This window comes from Mustelus asterias, chromosome 3, assembly GCF_964213995.1.
Source record: "Mustelus asterias chromosome 3, sMusAst1.hap1.1, whole genome shotgun sequence".
NCBI classification, from domain to species: Eukaryota; Metazoa; Chordata; class Chondrichthyes; order Carcharhiniformes; family Triakidae; genus Mustelus; species Mustelus asterias.
The window spans coordinates 78,086,477-78,107,431 of NC_135803.1; the positions used below are offsets into that span (position 1 = coordinate 78,086,477).

Sequence of the window (20,955 nt, forward strand, 5' to 3'; positions counted from 1 at the left end):
CCATCCCCCCACCACCAGCCCACACCACAATACCACCACCCCCCCCCACTCTGACTTTCCAATCGCCACCATTTCTAACCTTGCCCCTCAAACGTATGTGAGAATTCTAGCAAGATGTAAAAGAAAACAGACACACAGGAAGCTGTGGTTTGCCAAAGGCAATACAGGCAGGCAAAGCTGATTGGCACTGCAGGCAAGATCGGATGGTGAGCCCTGAGTGCTGGAGCCATGTAACAGTGGATCTATGGAATCGAGTGTTTTTTGTAAATGATGAATTTCTTATAAGGAAGCAGGGCTGCTGCCAGTGCGAGTGAGAAGTCTGTGCTGAATGTGCGTCAGTTTGAATGGCTTGATTTGATTTATTATTGCTACAGGTATTGGTATACAGTGAAAAGTGTTGTTTCCTGCGCACTATACAAATAAAGCATACCATTCCTCAAGTACATAGGGCAGAAGGAAAGGAAAGGGTGCAGAATGTAGTGTTGCAGTCATAGCTAGGGTGTAGAGAAAGCTCAACTTAAGGTAGGCCCATCTAAAACAGCACCTGGGTGCTCTGTAACTGGGCTCACAGGCATGTTCAGCCAATCACAATCACACCCCCCCCCCCCACCCCCAACGCACAACTCCTAAAAAGCCATGAGTGCGGGACGATTGCGGTCCAGAGTGCGCCTGAAAGACTAACACAGATCGCTCCGGTATTATCGCTGTTATGACTCTGCATTTATTTTTGGAAAAATTCTGCCCTTTGATCTTCCTTGATCGATCCACGAAGAAGTGGCAAGATCAGTCCCGTCTTTGGATCCGTCCTCAGAAAATTATTAGAAATGAGGTGGAGAGTAACTAATGAAACATCAACCTTTGAAGGGAGCCTATTGGACGGGTAAAGTACAGTATTCAAAGATATCCTGAGAGGCGGAATAGCAAAATGCAAGGGGGAGTCAGGAAAAATTCACAGAAGAAAGATCTTGTCAAACAAATTTACTGGAGTTCTTGAAAGGGTGAATAGAAAGTCCAGGTCCAGAAAAGTGATGCGCGTCAATTGAACTCGAGGCACGAAGCTTCGGTAACAGAAGGCTTTTATTGTCTAACAATGGAACTAATAGAACGTAAGTACACCATCCCAGACTGACGAGGTCCCGCCTGAGCAGGGGGTCTTATACCTCTCCCAGGAGGCGGAGCCCGACTGGGATGTGCCACAACAGTAACAACCACAGGTGTATTAATCCCACCCTAGCCCAACAACAACATTAGAACAATCCCACAGTGTGAACACCCTAGCCCAACAACAACATTAGAACAACCCCACAGTGGGAACCAACGATGGTTCACCACAAAAAGATTCCATCATCCATCTAACTGGTCCCAATGGTGGGTGACGATGAGAATAGAAGTCCCAGCGATATGTTGTATTAAGGCTATTAGTACTGTGCCACACCACCAGCAATTATTCCACTAGGTAGCATGACCTGCAATACTCCTGAACAAGACCTTCAAATTGGAGCTGGACCTGTCAGAGGTGATATCAGGAAGCATGTCTTCATACAAATAATGGTGGAAATCAAGAACATCTCTGTCTTAAAGCCCAATTGAGGCAGTCTTGAAAAATTTTGGAACTGTGATTGAGAGATTTTTGTTCGGCAATCCTATGAAAACCATTGGAACCAAGGCAATTAAATGGAGTTTGGATACAGATCTGGCCCGATGTAGTCGAATGGTGGAAAAAGTCTCGGTAAGCTGAATGACCTCTTCATGGATCTATATTCTGAATAGGATGAAGGTTCCTGTAGCAGGTGGGAAATTGGATACGGCAGAGAAGGCAATGTGTGGCTTTTAAATAGAACAGGGTCAACATGGCAGGAGGGCTATTAGCAGAATGTCACAGGGAGTAGTGCTAAGGCCATTGTTGTTCACAGCATCTAGAAGTAATTTGGAGCTAAGGGCAGAAGCAGGGCTGTCTCTCTTGCAAGTGACATCACCTTGAGGTGGTGGGGGTAGGGGTGCAGTTCAACAATAGGAGACAGGCAAATCACAGGCAAAAGGATCTGAGTAGGTGAGTGAAAAATGTGATTTAAGGCAATTGAATGAAAATTAGTCAGTGAACATGCAGAGATGGAAACCTAGAAACTAGAAGCAGTAGTAGGCCATTCAGTCCTTTGAACCTGCTCCACCATTCATTGCGATCATGGCTGATCATCAAATTCAATATCCTGATTCCCCCCTTCCTCTTTATCCTTTGATCTCTTTAGCCTCAAGGGCTATATCAAATTTCTTCTTGAAATCACACAATGTTTTGGCCTCAACTAAATACGGTGGTAGTGAATTCCACTGACTGACTGGCTGACTGGCAGAAGGCAGAGAGTGGGGATAAAGGGGTTTTTCTCAGGATGGTAGCTGGTGACTCGTGGTGTTCCTCAGGGGTCAGTGCTGGGACCACAACGTTTCACAATATACATTAACGATTTAGAGGAAGGAAGTGAAGGCAGTGTTACTTAGTTTGCAGATGATACAATGATATGTAGAGGGACAGGTAGTATTGAGGAAGAAGGGGGGCTGCAGAAGGACTTGTACAGGTTAGAAGAGTGGGCAAAGAAGTGACAGATGGAAGACAATGTGGAAAAGTGTGAGGTTATGCACTTTGGGAGGAGGAATGGAGGCATAGACTATTTTCTAAATGGGAAAATGCTTAGGAAATCAGAAACACAAAGGGACTTGGGAATCATTGTTCAAGATTCCCTTAAGGTTAACGTGCATGTTCAGTCGGCAGTTAGGAAGGCAAATGCAAGGTTAGCATTCATGTCGAGAGGGCTAGAATACAAGAGCAGGAATGTACTTCTGAGGCTGTATAAGGCTCTGGTCAGACCCAATTTGGAGTATTGTGAGCAGTATTGGGCCCCAAATCTAAGGAAGAATGTGTTGGCCTTGGAAAAGGTCCAGAGGAGGTTCACAAGAATGATCCCTGGAATGAAGAGCTTGTCATATGAGGAACAGTTGAGGACTCTGGGTCTGTACTCGTTGGCGTTTAGAAGGATGAGGGGGGATCTTATTGAAACTTACAGGATACTGCGAGGCCTGGATAGAGTGGACATGGAGAGGATGCTTCCACTAGTAGGAAAAACTAGAACTAGAGGGCACAACCTCAGGCTGAAGGGACGATCCTTTAAAACAGAGGTGAGGAGTAATTTCTTCAGCCAGAGAGTGGTGAATCCATGGAACTCTTTGCCGCTGAAAGCTGTGGAGGCCAGGTCATTGGGTGTTTTTAAGACAGAGATAGGTAGATTCTTGATTAATAAGGGGATCAGGGGTTATGGGGAAAAGGCAGGTTATGAGAAAAGTATCAGCCATGATTGAATGGCGGAGCAGACCCGATGGGCCGAGTGGCCTAATTCTGCTCCTATGTCTTATGGTCCACACATTCTCGCTGGTGAAGAAATTTGTCCTCACCTCTGTTCTAACAGTTTTATCCCTTATCCTCAATATGACCCCTAATTTTGGACTCCTCCACCATTCGGAACATTCTTTCTGAATCTAACCTGTCTAACCTGTTAGAATTTTATAAGTTTTTATGAGATCCCTTCTCACTCTTTTAAATTCCAATGAATACAATCCTAACCGTCTTAGTCTCTCCTCATTTTACAGACCTGCCATCCCAGGTACAACCTGGCAAACCTTTGCTGTACTCCCTCTATAGCAAGGACTCCTTCCTCAGATAAGGACACCAAAACTGCACACAATAGTGCAGGTGCGGCCTCACCAATGCCCTATACAATTGCAGTAAAACATCTCTATTCCTATACTCAATTCCTCTTGCTATGAAGGCCAACAAACATTTTGCCTTCTTTACTGCCTGCTGTACCTGCATGCTTACTTTCAGCAACTGATGCACAAGGACACCAAGGTCTCGCTGAGTATCCATCCACCTCTCTCAATTTGCCCTCATTCAAGTAACAATCTGTTTTCCTATTATTGCTCCAATTGTGGTCATGGATCTCATTAGTGGTGAACACACACTGTAAAATCAGTGCTAAAATGTTGTAGACTTCTCTCTGGCACTGAAGCCTACTAACAGCAAACGTTGGTATTTCACAAACAACTAGCACATACAAAATGGCTACAATATACAAAAGAAAACACAATAAAGTGTTCCGGGGGCATTAAAACCCAACTGTGTAGTAAGGTGAGCAGACTTGGGGTCTTGAAATGCATAACCGGGTCCCAGAATGCAGGTCCGGGGAAGTGTGAGAGAGCTTGTATAATTAAACTTTGCCATGCCTACATTTGGAGTACTATGTACAGTTCTGGTCACCGTGCTACACACAGCAAGATATCCATGCACTGAAGGCAATGTACGAAGGGCAACCATGATACTGATACTGAGCTTAAAGTATCTGAACTCAGGGGAGAGGCTGAAGAACCTGCAATATGTCCACTCTGGAAAGAGGGAGATATAAGCACTGAAAATTAGAGAAAATTTAATAAATTGAATCCTAATAATGTAGCAATTGAGATAGCGACAAACTCTAGAATGAGAGGATGTCAACTCAAACACAGAATAAAAGCAGGCACAAAGATTGGTGAACACAGGGAATGAATGGCCCTGCCCATGGAGGCAGAAAGTGTGAAAAGATTCAAGGGAGAATTGAGGAAATAGTTAACTAAAAAGAACTAGACCTTGGACCCAACCAGATGACATTTACAGTTCTGTACTTTTCCATGCAGCTCTCCAGCCTTCTCTCCCATCTTATCTGCTTTTGTTCTTCTAAGTTTGAACAACTGTACATTCTTTGACCCATTTAATACTCCCCTATCAATGGTAGACGATTCAGCCAGTATGCTTCTAGAGTCTGAAATCAATTTTCTAAATTTCCCATATTTCCCAGTTCCAGATGTGTCTTCAAAACCTACCTCTCTGAATAAAATTTTGATCAACAGCACAGCTCTTCTTATCATTGCTTCTTGATCCACTTTTTTTGGACTACATTTTTTAAAAAATCATGATGCGGTCTGGGATATTGCTAACATTCATTACACATCTCTAATTGTCTTTGAGAGAGTGAGTTGCCTTCTTGACTACATCTGAGTGGCTTGTATGAGACATACAAAGCAGAGAGTGCATTATGTGAGAGCCGAGATGCATGTTCGTGATTTGGATGTGTTTATAGCAGCAAGTGAACTGGAAGAAACAAGGTAGTGTAGGCAGTCTTGGGGGGAAATAATCAAAGTGAGATTTAAAATCAAGATGTGCAGGGCAAATCAAGAACCCATTTGAAAACAAGGAGTGGAGTTCAGGGCGTGATACATTAAAGCACCACCTTAGCCTATATTCTCTGCTGGAGCTAAGTTCAAGGTCAGCATGGCTCTGGCTAGAAAATTGAAGCAGCGGGATGGGAGATTCGCCCCCGAGATGTTTCCTCTGGCTGGTGAGTCAAAAACCAGGGGACGCAATCTCAGGATAAGTGGTGGGTTATTTAGGACCAAGATGAGGAGGAATTTCTTCACTCACCGAGTAGTGAATCTGTGGAATTCTCTACTCCAGTGCGCTATGGCAGCTAAGTTATTGAGTACATTCATGACAGAAATCGATTGATTTCTAGAGATTAATGATATCAAGGAGTATGGAGATAGCGCGGGAAAGTGGTCTTGAGGTAGATGACCAGCCATGATCTAATTGAATAGCAGAGCAGGTTCGATGAACTGACTGGCCTACTGCCGCTCCTACGTTCCCACCTCCCTGCTACCCCTGGGCAGCAGAACACCCTCAAACTACCAGCCTGAAACACATTTATTTCCTTTGCTCCCTTGGAAAACTTCCTTTCTTGGTCGAAGCATTTGCTTGCCCCTTCTGACTTCTCCCTTTTTTCACCCTCCATGCTCCCAGCATTCACTTATGAAGCATCTTGTAATTGTATTCATGTTAACGGTGCTACGGAAATGCAAAGATTTCACTGTGATAATTCACACCAGCTCCTTGCCTCAGTTACTATGTTCAGTATAATTAAATACAAGATTGCAATATGAACCAGTGTTCAAAAATAATAAAGGAAAACCTGATAATGGGTGTTTGTGTTTTGGGGTTAAAACCTGAAGATGTAGTTCAGGTCAAAGTGAATAAATCAACACTCGGAACAAGGTTACTATAACACAGGTTGAATAAATGCTGCCCCCTGCTGATAATCAAGGAACACTACATTGCTTTCAAGTAGCAACAACAACAACTTGCCTTTATTGAGCACCTTTAATGTAATAAAATGGCTCAAAGTGCTCTCAAAGGAGAAAATAAAAGGTATAGCACCCATTATAGTGGGTACAACACCTATTACAAAGGAATGACAGACAATATATTAGGTACAGCACCTACCACAGCAAGTATCGCACTCACTACCATAAGTATAACATGTACTGCAGTAGGAATAACAGCAACTACAACAGGCACAGCATCTATTACAGAGAGTACAGCACTCACAACAAAAGAGCTGAACTCAAGAGGCGAGAGTAACTGCTCTTGACACCAAGGCCACATTTGACCAAGTGTGAAGTCAAGGAGCCCGAGTAAAAGTGAAGACAATGGGAATCTGAGGAAAATTCTCTACTGGTTGGAGTCATACCGAGCACAAAGGAAGATGGTTGTGGTTGTTGGATGTCAATCATTTCAGTTCCAGGACATCACTGCAGGAGTTCCTCAGAGTAATATCCAAGGCCCAACTGCAAAATCATTGACCAGAAGCTGAACTGGATTAGCCATATAAATACTGTAGCTACCAGAGCAGGTCAGAGACTAGAAATCCTGCAGTGAGGACTCACCTCCTGACTCCCCAAAGCCTGTCCACCACCTTCAAGGCACAAGTCAGGAGTGTGATGGAATACTGTCTGGATGAGTACTTGCCTGGATGAGTGCAGCTTCAACAACATTCAAGAAGCTTGACACCATCCAAGACAAAGTAGCCCACTTGATTGCTGCTCCATCCACAAATATTCACTCCCTCCACCACCAACATACAGTAAGAACATGTGTACCATCTACAAGAAGTACTACAGGAACTCACCAAGATTCCTTAGGCAGCACCTTCCAAACCCACGACTACTACCATCTAGAAGGACAAGGGCAACAGGCACATGGGAAGAGCACCGAGCACCACCTGGAAGTTCATCCCCAAGCCACTCACCATCCTGATCAGAAATATACCGCTGTTCCTTCACTGTCACTGGGTCTAAATCCTGGAATTTCCTCCCTAACAGCACTGTGGGTGTACATACATCACATAGGCTGCAATGATTCAATAAGGTAGCTCATCATCACCTTCTCAAGGGCAATTAGGGATGGGCAATAAATGCCGGCCTAGCCAGCGATGCTCACATTCCCTGGATGAATAAGAAAAAGGTACAAGCACCACACACATTATAACATACAGATGTTACAGCACTCACTACAACAGGTACATCACCCACTACATTTGGTAGCAGTCATCCCAGTAGCAGGTACATCACCCACTATGATGATTACATCATGCACTACAGCTGATATTACACTATTAAATAGTGATAATGAGGAACTTTCGACTGAGGTGGAAGAAATTTGTGAAATGTGTTTTGGAGAATTTTCTTGATCTATTCCAATGAGGAAGGAGGCACTGCTGGACCTGGTTCTGAGGAACGAGGTAGTTCAATTGAATCAAGTGTCAGTAGGGGAATAGTTAAGGAACAGTGAAAGCCGCTTCCTCGGTCTCATGACCTGCGCATCTTTGTTGCAATCTCTCTAACCTCCCATCTATCACTGACCTCCTACTCTGCTTCAACTGCTCCACCCTCTATTATACAGTATAAAATCCATCACATTTCTCCCTCTTTTAGCTCTGCAGTCATACAGATTCAAAACATTAATTTTGTTCCTTTCTCCACAGATGTTTCTGGACTTGCTGAGTTTTTCCAGCCTTTTCTGGTTTTTTTCAGATTTCGTTTTGCTTTTAATTTAAGATCAGTCATTCTTGTATGTTATGGTAAGGAAAAGGACAAGGTGTAATCTAGAGTAAAAATAACTAATTGGAGGAGTTAGTTGAGCAACAGGAAACAGAGAGTGGTTGTTTTCTGGATTGAACGAAGGGATACAGTGAAGTTTGGAATTGGACCTCTGCTTTTCTTTTTTTTATTCATTTGTGGGACATGGGCATTGTTGGCCGGCCAGCATTTATTGCCCACCCTTCAGAAGGTGCTGGTGAGCTGTCTTCTTGAATCACTGCAGTCCATATTCTGTGGGCTGACCACAATGCCATTAGGGAGGGAATTGCAGGATTTTGACCCAGCGACTGCGAAAGAACGGTGATATGTTTCCAAGTCAGGATGGTGAGTGGCTTGGAGGGGAACTTGCAAGTGGTGGTGTTCCTATTTATCTGCTGCCCTTGTCTTTCTAGGTGGAAGTGATCGTGGGTTTGGAAGGTGCCGTCTAAGGATCTTTGGTGAATTACTGCAGTGCATCTTGTAGATAGGACACATTGCTGCTACTGACCGTCAGTGGTGGAGGGATTGAATGTTTGTAGATGTGGTGCCAATCAAGCGGGTTGCTTTGTCAAGCTTCTTGTTTCTTGTTGGAGCTACACCCATCCAGGCAAGTGGGAAGTATTCCTTCACACTCCTGACTTGTGCCTTGTAGATGGTGGATAGGCTTTGGGGAGTTAGGAGGTAAGTTACTCACCACAAGTATTCCTAGCCTCTAACCTGAGTCTAGTTGAGTTTCTGGTCAATGGTAACCCCAAGGATGTTGACAGTGGGGGATTCAGTGATGGTTACACCATTGAATATCAAAGGGCGGTGGTTAGAATGTCGCTAATTGGTGGTCATTGCCTGGCATTTGTGTGGCGCGAATTTTACTTGGCACTTGTCAGCCCAAGTTTGGATGTTGTCCAGATCTTGTTGCATTTGAACATGGAATGCTTTAGTATCTAAGGAGTCGCAAATGGTGCTGAATATTGTGCAATCATCGGCGAACATCCCCACTTCTGACCTTATGACGGAGGGAAGGTCATTGATGAAGCAGCTGAGGATTGTTGGGTCTCGGACACTACCCTGAGGGACTCCTGCAGAGATGTCCTGGAGCTGAAATGACTGACCCTCCACAACCACAACCATCTTCCTATGTACCAGGTATGACTCCAACCAGCGGGGAGTTTGCCCCCTGATACCCACTGATTTCAGTTTGGCTAGGGCTCCTTGATGCCACACTCGGTCGAATGCGGCCTTGATGTCAAGAGCTGTCACTCTCGCCTCACCTCTGGAATTCAGCTCTTTTGTCCATGTTTGAACCAAGGCTGTAATGAGTCAGGAGTTGAGTGACCCTGGCGAAACCCAAACTGGGCATCACTGAGCAGGTTATTGCTGAGCAGGTGCTGCTTGATAGCACTGTTGATGACTCCTTGGGGGGTAATTGGCTGGGTTGGATTTGTCCTGCTTTTTGTGTACAGGTCATACCTGCGCAATTTTCCACATTGTTGGGTAGATGCCAGTGTTGTAACTGTACTGGAAGAGCTTGGCTAGGGGAGCGGCAAGTTCTGGAGCACAAGTCTTCAGTACTATTGCTGGAATGTTATCAGAGCCCATTGCCTTTGCAATATCCAGTGCCTCCCACTGTTTCTTGTTATCACATGGAGTGAACTGAATTGGCTGGAGATTGGCATCTGAAATGCTGGGTACCACTGGAGGAGGCCGAGATGGATCATCCACTCGGCACTTGTGGCTGAAGATTGTTGCAAATACTTCAGCCTTATCTTTTGCACTGATGTGCTGGACTCCTCCATCATTTAGGATGGGGATATTTGTGGAGTCTCCTCCTCCAGTGAGTTGTTTAATTGTCCACCATCATTCATGACTGGATGTGGAAGGACAGCAGAGCTTAGATAATAAGAACATAAGAACATAAAAAATAGGAGCAGAGTAGGCCATCTAGCCCCTCAAGCCTGCTCCGCCATTCAATAAGATCATGGCTGATCTGATAGTGGGTTCAGTTCCACTTACCCGCCCGCTCCCCATAACCCTTAATTCCCTGAATGGTTAAAAATCTATCTATCTGTGACTTAAACACATTTAACGAGTTAGCCTCTACTGCTTCAATGGGCAGAGAATTCCAAAGATTCACTACCCTCTGGGAGAAGTTCCTCCTCAACTCTGTTCTAAATTGACTCTCCCGTATTTTGAGGCTATGCCCCCTAGTTCTTGTTTCCATTGTAAGTGGAAATAACCTCGTTGCTTCTACCCTGTCTAGCCCCTTCATTATCTTATATGTCTCTATAAGATCTCCCCTCAACCTTCTAAACTCCAATGAGTACAGGCCCAGTCTACTCAATCTCTTCTCATAAGCTAACCCCCTCATCTCCGGAATCAACCTGGTGAACCTAATCTGATCTGTTGGTTGTGGGATTGCTTAGCTCTGCCCATCACTTGTTGTTTTTTCCACTTGGCATGCAAGTAGTCCTGTTTTGTAGCATCTGACACTTCATTTTTAGGTATGCCTGGTGCTGCTCCTGACATGCCCTCCTGCACTCTCCATTGAACCAGGGTTGATCCCCTGGCTTGATGGTATGGTTGAGTGGGGGATATGCAGGGCCATGAGGTTGCAGATTGTGCTGGAGTACAATTCCGCTGTTGTTGATGGCCCGCCTCATGGATGCCCAGTTTTAAGTTGCTAGATTGGTTCAAAGTCTGTCCCATTTAGCACGGTGATAGTGCCACACAACACGATGGATGTTATTCTCAATGTGAAGGCGGGACTTCGTCTCCACAAGGACAGTGTGGTGGTCACTTTTACTGATACTATCATGGACAGATACATCTGCAGCCAGCAGATTGGTAAGGATGAGGTCAAGTATGTTATTTCCTCTTGTTGGTTCCTTCACCACTTGCCACAGACTCAGTCGAGCAGTTATATCCTTTAGGACCCAACCAACTCGATCAATCGTGCTGCTGCCGAGCCGCTCATGGGGGATGAAATTCCCCCATTCAGAATACATTTTGCGTCCTTGCCACCCTCAGTGCTTCCTCCAAGTGTTGTTCAACATGGAGGACTACTGATTCATCAGCCGAAGGAGGACGGTACGTGGTAACCAGTAAGAGGTTTCCTTGCCCATGTTTAACCTGAAGCCTTCATGGGGTCCGAAGTTGATGTTAAGGACTGCCAGGGCAACTCCCTCCTGACTGTACACCACTGTGTCGCCACCTCTGCTGGGTCTGTCTTGCTGGTGGGACAGAACATATCCAGGGATGGTAATGGTGGTGTCTGGGGTATTATCTGTAAGGTATAATTCCATGAGAATGACAACGCAGAGTCGCTGAGCAGAGACAGATAGCCACGTTCCGCACACATGAGGACGGCCTCAACCGGGATCTTGGGTTCATGTCACACTATCTGTAACCCCCACAACTTGCCTGGGCATGCAAAATCTCACGAACTGTCCTGTCTGGTGACATAACACATCTCTTTAACCTGTGCTTAATGCTCCCTCCACTCACATTGTCTGTACCATTAAGACTTGATTACCTGTAAAGACTCGCATTCCAACCATTATTTTGTAAATTGAGTTTGTGTCTTTATATGCCCTGTTTTATATGCCCTTTATATGTCCCGTTGTTTAAGAAGGGTAGCAGGGATAACCCAGGAAATTATAGGCCGGTGAGCTTGACGTCCGTGGTAGGGAAGTTGTTGGAGAGGATTCTTAGAGACAGGATGTATGTGCATTTAGAACGGAACAATCTCATTAGTGACAGACAGCATGGTTTTGTAAGAGGGAGGTCGTGCCTTACAAATTTGGTGGAGTTTTTTGAGGAAGTGACAAAAACGGTTGATGAAGGAAGGGCCGTGGATGTCGTCTATATGGATTTCAGTAAGGCATTTGACAAAGTCCCACATGGCAGGTTGGTTAAGAAGGTTAAGGCTCATGGGATACAAGGAGAAGTGGCTAGATGGGTGGAGAACTGGCTTGGCCATAGGAGACAGAGGGTAGTGGTCGAAGGGTCTTTTTCCGGCTGGAGGTCTGTGACCAGTGGTGTTCCGCAGGGCTCTGTACTGGGACCTCTGCTATTTGTGATATGTATAAATGATTTGGAAGAAGGTGTAACTGGTGTAATCAGCAAGTTTGCGGATGACATGAAGATGTCTGGACTTGCGGATAGCGAAGAGCATTGTCGGGCAATACAGCAGGATATAGATAGGCTGGAAAATTGGGTGGAGAGGTGGCAGATGGAGTTTAATCCGGATAAATGCGAAGTGATGCATTTTGGAAGAAATAATGTAGGGAGGAGTTATACAATAAATGGCAGAGTCATCAGGAGTATAGAAACACAGAGGGACCTAGGTGAGCAAGTCCACAAATCCTTGAAGGTGGCAACACAGGTGGAGAAGGTGGTGAAGAAGGCATATGGTATGCTTGCCTTTATAGGACAGGGTATAGAGTATAAAAGCTGGAGCCTGATGATGCAGCTGTATAGAACGCTGGTTAGGCCACATTTGGAGTACTGCGTCCAGTTCTGGTCGCCGCACTACCAGAAGGACGTGGAGGCGTTAGAGAGAGTGCAGAGAAGGTTTACCAGGATGTTGCCTGGTATGGAGGGTCTTAGCTATGAGGAGAGATTGGGTAAACTGGGGTTGTTCTCCCTGGAAAGACGGAGAATGAGGGGAGATCTAATAGAGGTGTACAAGATTATGAAGGGGATAGATAGGGTGAACGGTGGGAAGCTTTTTCCCAGATCAGAAGTGACGTTCACGAGGGGTCACGGGCTCAAGGTGAGAGGGGCGAAGTATAACTCAGATATTGGAACAAAGAACAATACAGCACAGGAAACAGGCCCTTCGGCCCTCCAAGCCTGTGCCGCTCCTTGGTCCAACTAGACCAATCGTTTGTATCCCTCCATTCCCAGGCTGCTCATGTGACTATCCAGGTAAGTCTTAAACGATGTCAGCGTGCCTGCCTCCACCACCCTACTTGGTAGCGCATTCCAGGCCCCCACCACTCTCTGTGTAAAAAACATCCCTCTAATATCTGAGTTATACTTCGCCCTTCTCACCTTGAGCCCGTGACCCCTCGTGAACGTCACTTCTGATCTGGGAAAAAGCTTCCCACCGTTCACCCTATCTATCCCCTTCATAATCTTGTACACCTCTATTAGATCTCCCCTCATTCTCCGTCTTTCCAGGCAGAACAACCCCAGTTTACCCAATCTCTCCTCATAGCTAAGACCCTCCATACCAGGCAACATCCTGGTAAAACTTCTCTGCACTCTCTTTAACGCCTCCACGTCCTTCTGGTAGTGCGGCGACCAGAACTGGACGCAGTACTCCAAATGTGGCCTAACCAGCGTTCTATACAGCTGCATCATCAGGCTCCAGCTTTTATACTCTATACCCCGTCCTATAAAGGCAAGCATACCATATGCCTTCTTCAACACCTTCTCCACCTGTGTTGCCACCTTCAAGGATTTGTGGACTTGCACACCTAGGTCCCTCTGTGTTTCTATACTCCTGATGACTCTGCCATTTATTGTATAACTCCTCCCTACATTATTTCTTCCAAAATGCATCACTTCACATTTATCCGGATTAAACTCCATCTGCCACCTCTCCGCCCAATTTTCCAGCCTATCTATATCCTGCTGTATTGCCCGACAATGCTCTTCGCTATCCGCAAGTCCAGCCATCTTCGTGTCATCCGCAAACTTGCTGATTACACCAGTTACACCTTCTTCCAAATCATTTATATATATCACAAATAGCAGAGGTCCCAGTACAGAGCCCTGCGGAACACCACTGGTCACAGACCTCCAGCCAGAAAAAGACCCTTCGACCACTACCCTCTGTCTCCTATGGCCAAGCCAGTTCTCCACCCATCTCGCCACTTCTCCTTGTATCCCATGAGCCTTAACCTTCTTAACCAACCTGCTATGTGGGACTTTGTTAAATGCCTTACTGAAATCCATATAGACGATATCCACGGCCCTTCCTTCATCAACCGTTTTTGTCACTTCCTCAAAAGACTCCACCAAATTTGTAAGGCACGACCTCCCTCTTACAAAACCATGCAGTCTGTCACTAATGAGATTGTTCCGTTCTAAATGCACATACATCCTGTCTCTAAGAATCCTCTCCAACAACTTCCCTACCACGGACGACAAGCTCACCGGCCTATAATTTCCTGGGTTATCCCTGCTACCCTTCTTAAACAACAGGACCACATTCGCTATCCTCCAATCCTCAGGGACCTCACCCGTGTCCAAAGAAGCGACCAAGATTTCCGTCAGAGGCCCAGCAATTTCATCTCTCGTCTCCCTGAGCAGTCGAGGATAGATGCCATCAGGCCCTGGGGCTTTGTCAGTTTTAATGTTCCCTAAAAAACCTAACACTTCCTCTCTTGTAATGGAGATTTTCTCTAACGGGTCAACACCTCCCTCCGAGACACTCCCGGTTAACACGCCCCTCTCCTTCGTGAATACCGATGCAAAGTATTCATTTAGGATCTCCCCTATTCCCTTGGGTTCTAAGCATAATTCCCCTCCTTTGTCCCTGAGAGGTCCGATTTTCTCCCTGACAACTCTTTTGTTCCTAACGTATGAATAGAATGCCTTAGGATTCTCCTTAATCCTGCCTGCCAAGAACATCTCGTGACCTCTTTTTGCCCTTCTAACTCCCCGTTTGAGTTCTTTCCTACTCCCTCTGTATTCCTCCAGAGCTCCATCTGTTTTCTGTTGCCTGGACTGAACGTACACCTCCCTTTTCATTTTAATCAGATCCTCAATTTCCCTGGTTATCCACGGCTCTCGAATCCTACCTTTCCTATCTTTCCTTTTTACAGGCACATGCCTATCCTGCAGCCTTATCAATAGTTCCTTAAAAGACTCCCACATGCCAGACGCGGACTTACCCTCGAACATCCTCTCCCAATCAACATCCACCAATTCCTGCCTAATCCGGCTATAGTTAGCCTTCCCCCAATTTAGCACCCTGCCCGTAGGACAGCAATCATCCTTGTCCATTACTATCCTAAAGTTAACAGAGTTGTGGTCACTATTTGCCACATGTTCCCCTACCGAAACTTTGACGACCTGACCGGGCTCATTTCCCAGAACTAGGTCCAGTATAGCCCCCTCTCTAGTCGGGCTATCTACATACTGTTCCAAAGAACCTTCCAGTACGCATTTTACAAATTCCTCCCCGTCCGGACCCCCAGCTCTAAGCACTTTCCAGTCTGTGCCAGGGAAATTAAAGTCCCCCACTACAACAACCCTATTTTTTCTGCACCTATAGAATCTCCTGACATATCCTTTCCTCCACTTCCCGTGGGCTGTTGGGTGGTCTGTAGTACACCCCCAGCATAGTGACTGCACCCTTCCTGTTTCTGAGTTCCACCCACGGCGACTCGGTACATGACCCCTCTAAGTTGTCTACCCTCTGCACCGCGGTAATATGCTCCTTAACTAATATCGCTACTCCCCCACCTTTTTTAGCCCCTCCTCTGTCTCGCCTAAAACACTTATACCCCAGAATATTCAGCTGCCAGTCCTGTCCTTCTTTTAACCAAGTTTCCGTCACCGCAACCACATCCAAATTCCGCATAAGCATTAAGGCCTAAGTTTGTCCGTTTTACCTGTTACGCTCCTCGCATTGAAGCAGATGCACTCCAGACCTCCAGGCCCACTCAGGTCATCCTCCTCCAGAGTGCTCCTCTTCTTAGCTAGCCTTGCCCTGGCCCCCAGCTCAACCCCAGCCTCAGTATTTACTGACCTACTGTTTTGTTCCCCACCCCCCGCCACACTAGTTTAAATCCTGCCGAAACACTCTAGCAAAACTCCTAGCCAGGATATTTGCTCCCTTCCAGTTAAGGTGTAACCCATCCTTTCTGTACAGTTGCCATCCTGACTTGAAGGTTTCCCAGTTATCTATGAATTTAAAACCCTCCCTCTTGCACCAGTCCTTTAGCCACGCGTTCAACTGCAGAATCTCCCTGTTCCGAGCCTCACTTGCACTAGACACCGGGAGCAGTCCAGAGATTGCTACCCTGGAGGCCTTACATTTTAGCCTAGCACCCAACTCCCTGAATTTCTCTCGTATGACCCCCCTGCTCTTCCTACCTACATCACTTTCACCAATGTGTATAATCACATCCGTTTGACTACCTTCCTTTTTAAATATGCTTCCTACCCTCTCGGAGACATCCAGTACCCCGGCACCAGGGAGGCAGACTACCATCCTGGATTCTCGTTCACTCCCACAGAACCGTCTGTCCGTGCCTCTAACCATTGCGTCCCCCACAACTATCGCTCTCCTAAACCCCTTCTTTCCCTTCCGGACCCCTGAGCCTGTCTCCGTGGTGGCGATCTGGTCCTCGTGGCTTACCTCTGGAGGGTCATCCCCCTCCACAGAATCCAAAACAATATACCTATTTTGGAGGGGGACAACCACAGGGGATCCCTCCACAGACTGCTCACTCCCTTCCCTTCTCCCATCTGTTATCCATCCCTTTCTTTTATGGGAGACTGCCACTGGGATACTTTCTGGCACATCACCCTTCTGACTATTACCCCTCCTAACTGTGACCCACGTGTCTTCCTTCCGAGACCCTGGTGTCACTACCTGACTATAACTTTTATCTATTAATCTCTCATTTTCCCTAACTAAACTGAGTTCATCGAGCCTCAGCTCCAGCTCCCTTACACGATTCTTCAGGAGTTGCAGTTCCACGCATCTGGCACAGATATGGACTTCCGGGAGGCAAGTTGTCTCCAGGAACTCCCACATCCCACACCGAATGCAGTATACTGGCCTCCGACTCATACCAGCCATGTCCTTTTTAGTTTTTGGGAGATAAAACAAAAAAGGGGGTGTAACAGAAGAAAAACAAACAACCTTCCTCGCCTTCGCCGAAGCCCTGTGAGCCAAAGCCCTTACAGCTCACACTCTGCTCCCTGCTCACTCCATTGCCCGCTCCAGACGCTGCCCGCTCAAAGGTGCGGCCTACTTTTAAACCCTCCAAAACCTTCCCAGGCTGCTGCTGGGCCTATTTCCTGTTTAGAAAAAAAAACCTCCGATTTTTTTCACTAATTTAACTGAAAAATAATTAAATAAATTAGTGCACAAACAAGCTCCCTTACCCTCAGCCTGCTCCTGTGGAACAATGAGGCTGAAACCTCCAAGTTAAGCACTTTTAAACCCTCCAAAGCCTTCCCAGGCTGCTGCTGGGCCTATTTCCTGTTTAGAAAAAAAAACCTCCGATTTTTTTCACAAATTTAACTGAAAAATAATTAAATAAATTAGTGCACAAACAATCTCCCTTACCCTCAGCCTGCTCCTGTAGATGGATTAGCCATGGGAAAAGGGTGGGGGAGAGAGCCTCGGTGAGATACTCTGTCAGAGAGTCGGTGCAGACTTAGTGGGCCAAATGGCCTCCTTCTGTACTGTCGGGATTCTCTAATTCTACAAAGATAACTTCTTATTCTTCTCAACTCCAATGGATGCAGGCTCAACCTGCTCAACCTTTCCTCATTATAAGACCACAACATTCCAGGAATCAGGCTAGTAAACCTTCTCTGAACTACATCTACTGAATGGATATCTCTCTTTAAGTCAGGAGACCAAAACTGTACAGGTTATTCTAGGTGCCCTCTCACCAATGCCCTGTACAGTTGTAGTAAGACTTCCCTACTTTCATACTCCCATCCCCTTTGTAATAAAGGCCAATATTCCATTTACCTTCCTAATTATTTGCTGTATCTGCAACCTGACATTTTGTGATTCATGTACAAATGATTCATCCAAAAAATATCCAAATCCCTCTGTACTGTTGCACTCTTTCACCATCTAAGTAATATTCTGCTTTTCTATTCTTCCCTCTAAAGTGGACAACCTCACATTTTCCTACATTATACACCATCTGCCACATTTTTGCACACTCACTTTTCCTTTCTATATATCTTTGCAGAGACTTTGTATTATCCTCAAAACTTGCTTGTCTACCTATCTTTGTACCATTAGAAAATTTGGCTACAAACATTTGGTTCCTTCATCCAACTTATTGAAATAGATTGCAAATAGCAAAGATCCCCCTCAACACAATGGGCCCTTTAGTGGTATAGTATTCTTTTATGAGTCACTTTATCAAATGGCTTTTGGAAATTCAAACATAATGGTAACCCCCTTTATCTTCCTTGCTTAATTGCATCCTCAAAGGTCTCCAATAAATGTGTCAAACACAATTTCCCTTTCACAAAACCAGGTTGACTTAATCTGATTTTCCTGCTGGTCGGGGATTGTGTTACAGATCACTTGGCGTCCGTGTTGTAGTGGAAAGACGCACTTTTACATTCATGTTGTGATCTCCATTATAAGCTGGCCAGGAATTTCTCCCACTTTTACCGCCTGCCATTGGCATGTGGAAAGGATTTGCAGATTGACGGCCAACCTGTTTGGCAGCATTATGAACGCACCTTCCTTGGCCATCAATGGCTGGAATGGGATTTGAGCCCAGAGTTCTGACTCAGGCAGGAATGTTGCCTACCATACAACAAGACCTCGTAAATATCCTGCTCCTCCTCAATAATGGATTCCAGCATTTCCTCAATGACAGATGTTAGACCATCTGACCTATAGTTTCCTGCTTTTCGCTTCTGTCCTTTCTTGAATAGTAGTGTTGCATTTGCAGTTTTCCAAACTGCTGGAACCTTTCCAAAATTTAGGCAATTTTGGAACATTACAACTAATGAATCAACTATGTCTGCAGCCACTTTGTTTAAGAGTCTAGAACATGGGCCATCAGATCCAGGGGACTTATCAGTTTAGTCCTGAGGCATCGAGGCAGAGTTGATAGAGAAAAGCTCTTTGCATTGGTGGAAGGGTCAAGGATCGAAAAGACACCAATTTAAGGTGATTGTCATGAAAAGCTTCTTTACAGAGCAACTAGTTAGAATTAGGGATGCATCGCCTTTGAGTGGTGGAGGCAGATTCAATCAGGCCTTTCAAAGATTGGATAAGCACCAGGAAAATAAAGATTTGCGGGGTTATTAGGAAAGGGCAGGAGAGTAGGACTAGCTGAGTTGCTCTTGCAAAGAGCCAGTGTGGACAAAACTGGCTGAGTGAACACCTTCAATGCTGTAACCATTTCATGATTTAATGAACACCTGTTAGGCACAACACTTACAACAGAGGACACAGCACCCACTATGTCAGGTACAGCACTTCAAATGTTTTACAAGTCATCAAAACTGTTTGCAGCCATTGCAGACAGCTATACTAGCACATACTATAGTTCTCATTTGCTGTTTGTTGGCTTGCAACAATCCATTCAAACAGGCTTGTTTCTCCTGGAGTTTAGAAGAGGGGTGACTTGATTGAAATAAATAAGATCCTGAACTGTCTTGACAAGGTGAGTGTGGAAAGGATGTTTCTCTTGTGGGAAAGTCTAGAAGTAGGTAGCACAGTTTTAAAATTAGGGGTCGTTCCAAATTCTAACCAGTTGCTCTATAAAGAAGCTTTTCCTCGTGTCACCATTGCTTCTCATGACAATCACCTTAAATTGGTGTCCTTTCGATCCTTGGCCCTTATAGGACAGAGATGAGGAGGATTTTTTCCTCTTGAGAGGATTTTCCGACTTTGGAACTCTCTGCCTCCGAAGGTGGTGGAGGCAGGGTCATTGAATATTTTTAAGGTGGAGGTAGATTGATTCCCTTGCCTAACAAGAATCTAAGGTTATCAGGGGGGTAGCTAGGAATGTGGAACTTAATACAAATAAATTAGTTACGATCTTAATGAATGGCAGAGCAGGCTCAAGGAGTTGAATGGCCTACTCCTGATCCTATTTAGTATGTTCGTAAATCAGTTCTTAAAAGATACAACATTTATAATTCATTTCTATAGGCTTCATCTGGACATTGTATACACACCCTTCCTTACCCGTTCACTGACAGCATGGAATTTGATAGCAAGCTCATCACGCTCGGCGTGGCTCTGTGCCAACAAATCCTCCAAGCGGGACAGTTCCTCCTGCAGCATGCAATTCTCTTCCTGAAGACTGGCCATGGGACTCCTATCCTGTGGGGCTGCATTAAAGTAAAAAAAAATGGAATATGGATTAGTGCCGCTTTTTCAAAGCTGGGTGAAATTTTCCAGCCTGATACTAGTGGGTCGGTATGTTAGGTTGATCAAGTGTGGCAGTATAATTATTTTGTTCCTCGTAAGCCAAAGAACATATGTTCAAATGCCACCTTGGCCAATTACGAATTTGAATTCAGTTCAAGACCCAGTTATTTCATTAATGTCCTTTCGGGTTGAAAAATCTGCTTTCACTACCACAGCTAGTCTGTGCTTTTGTATTTGTCCATGAGATGTGACTGTCCCTGGCATGACTAACATTTGTTGTCTGTTCCTAATTGTCCTTGAGATGGTGATGGGGAGCTGCCTTCTTGAATCACCCAGTCTATGTGGTGTAGGCACACCCACAGTGATGTTAAGGAGGGAGTTGCAGGATTAGGATCCAGTCTTCTACCTAGGTGTTTGACTCTGAACTGCACTCTGAAGTAGCCAAATCAACCCCTCAATTATATTGCTGTAAATATTAATACCCTGAATCTCCCTCCCTGACACCACACTGGGAATACCTTCACTATGGAATTGCAGCGGTTTAAGAAGAAGGCTCACTCCTGCCTTCTCAGGGGCAACTAGGGATGGACAATAAATACTGGTTTTACCAGGGCCATCCAAATCTTAAGAACCATTGTTTAAAAAGGTATCTTGTCAATAGAATTCCACATATTTTTCAGATTTCCTTTTGATTGTAAAATCAGGGCAAGTCTCTTCCTGATCAGAAAATCAGGATGGAAGATATTTCTGCTATTTTTGAAGTCCAAAATCATTTCTGCAGAATTTCCTAATGGCATTCAGGTCTTTCCGTGATCCAGCTGCCATAGCCCCAACAACCTAATTAATCTTTATTAATT

General features: G+C 45.2%; 1 protein-coding gene across 1 annotated transcript in view; it reads right to left on the reverse strand.

Annotated features, from left to right (window-relative positions):
• The window catches only part of crocc2 (ciliary rootlet coiled-coil, rootletin family member 2), a 266,817-nt gene extending 246,779 nt beyond the window's left edge, over positions 1 to 20,038 (reverse strand). The window contains exon 1 of the mRNA XM_078210134.1: positions 19,913 to 20,038. Coding sequence (XP_078066260.1) covers positions 19,913 to 20,038 — 126 coding nt within the window. The remainder of the gene's footprint in view (positions 1 to 19,912) is intronic.
• Between the last annotated feature and the right edge of the window lie 917 nt (positions 20,039 to 20,955).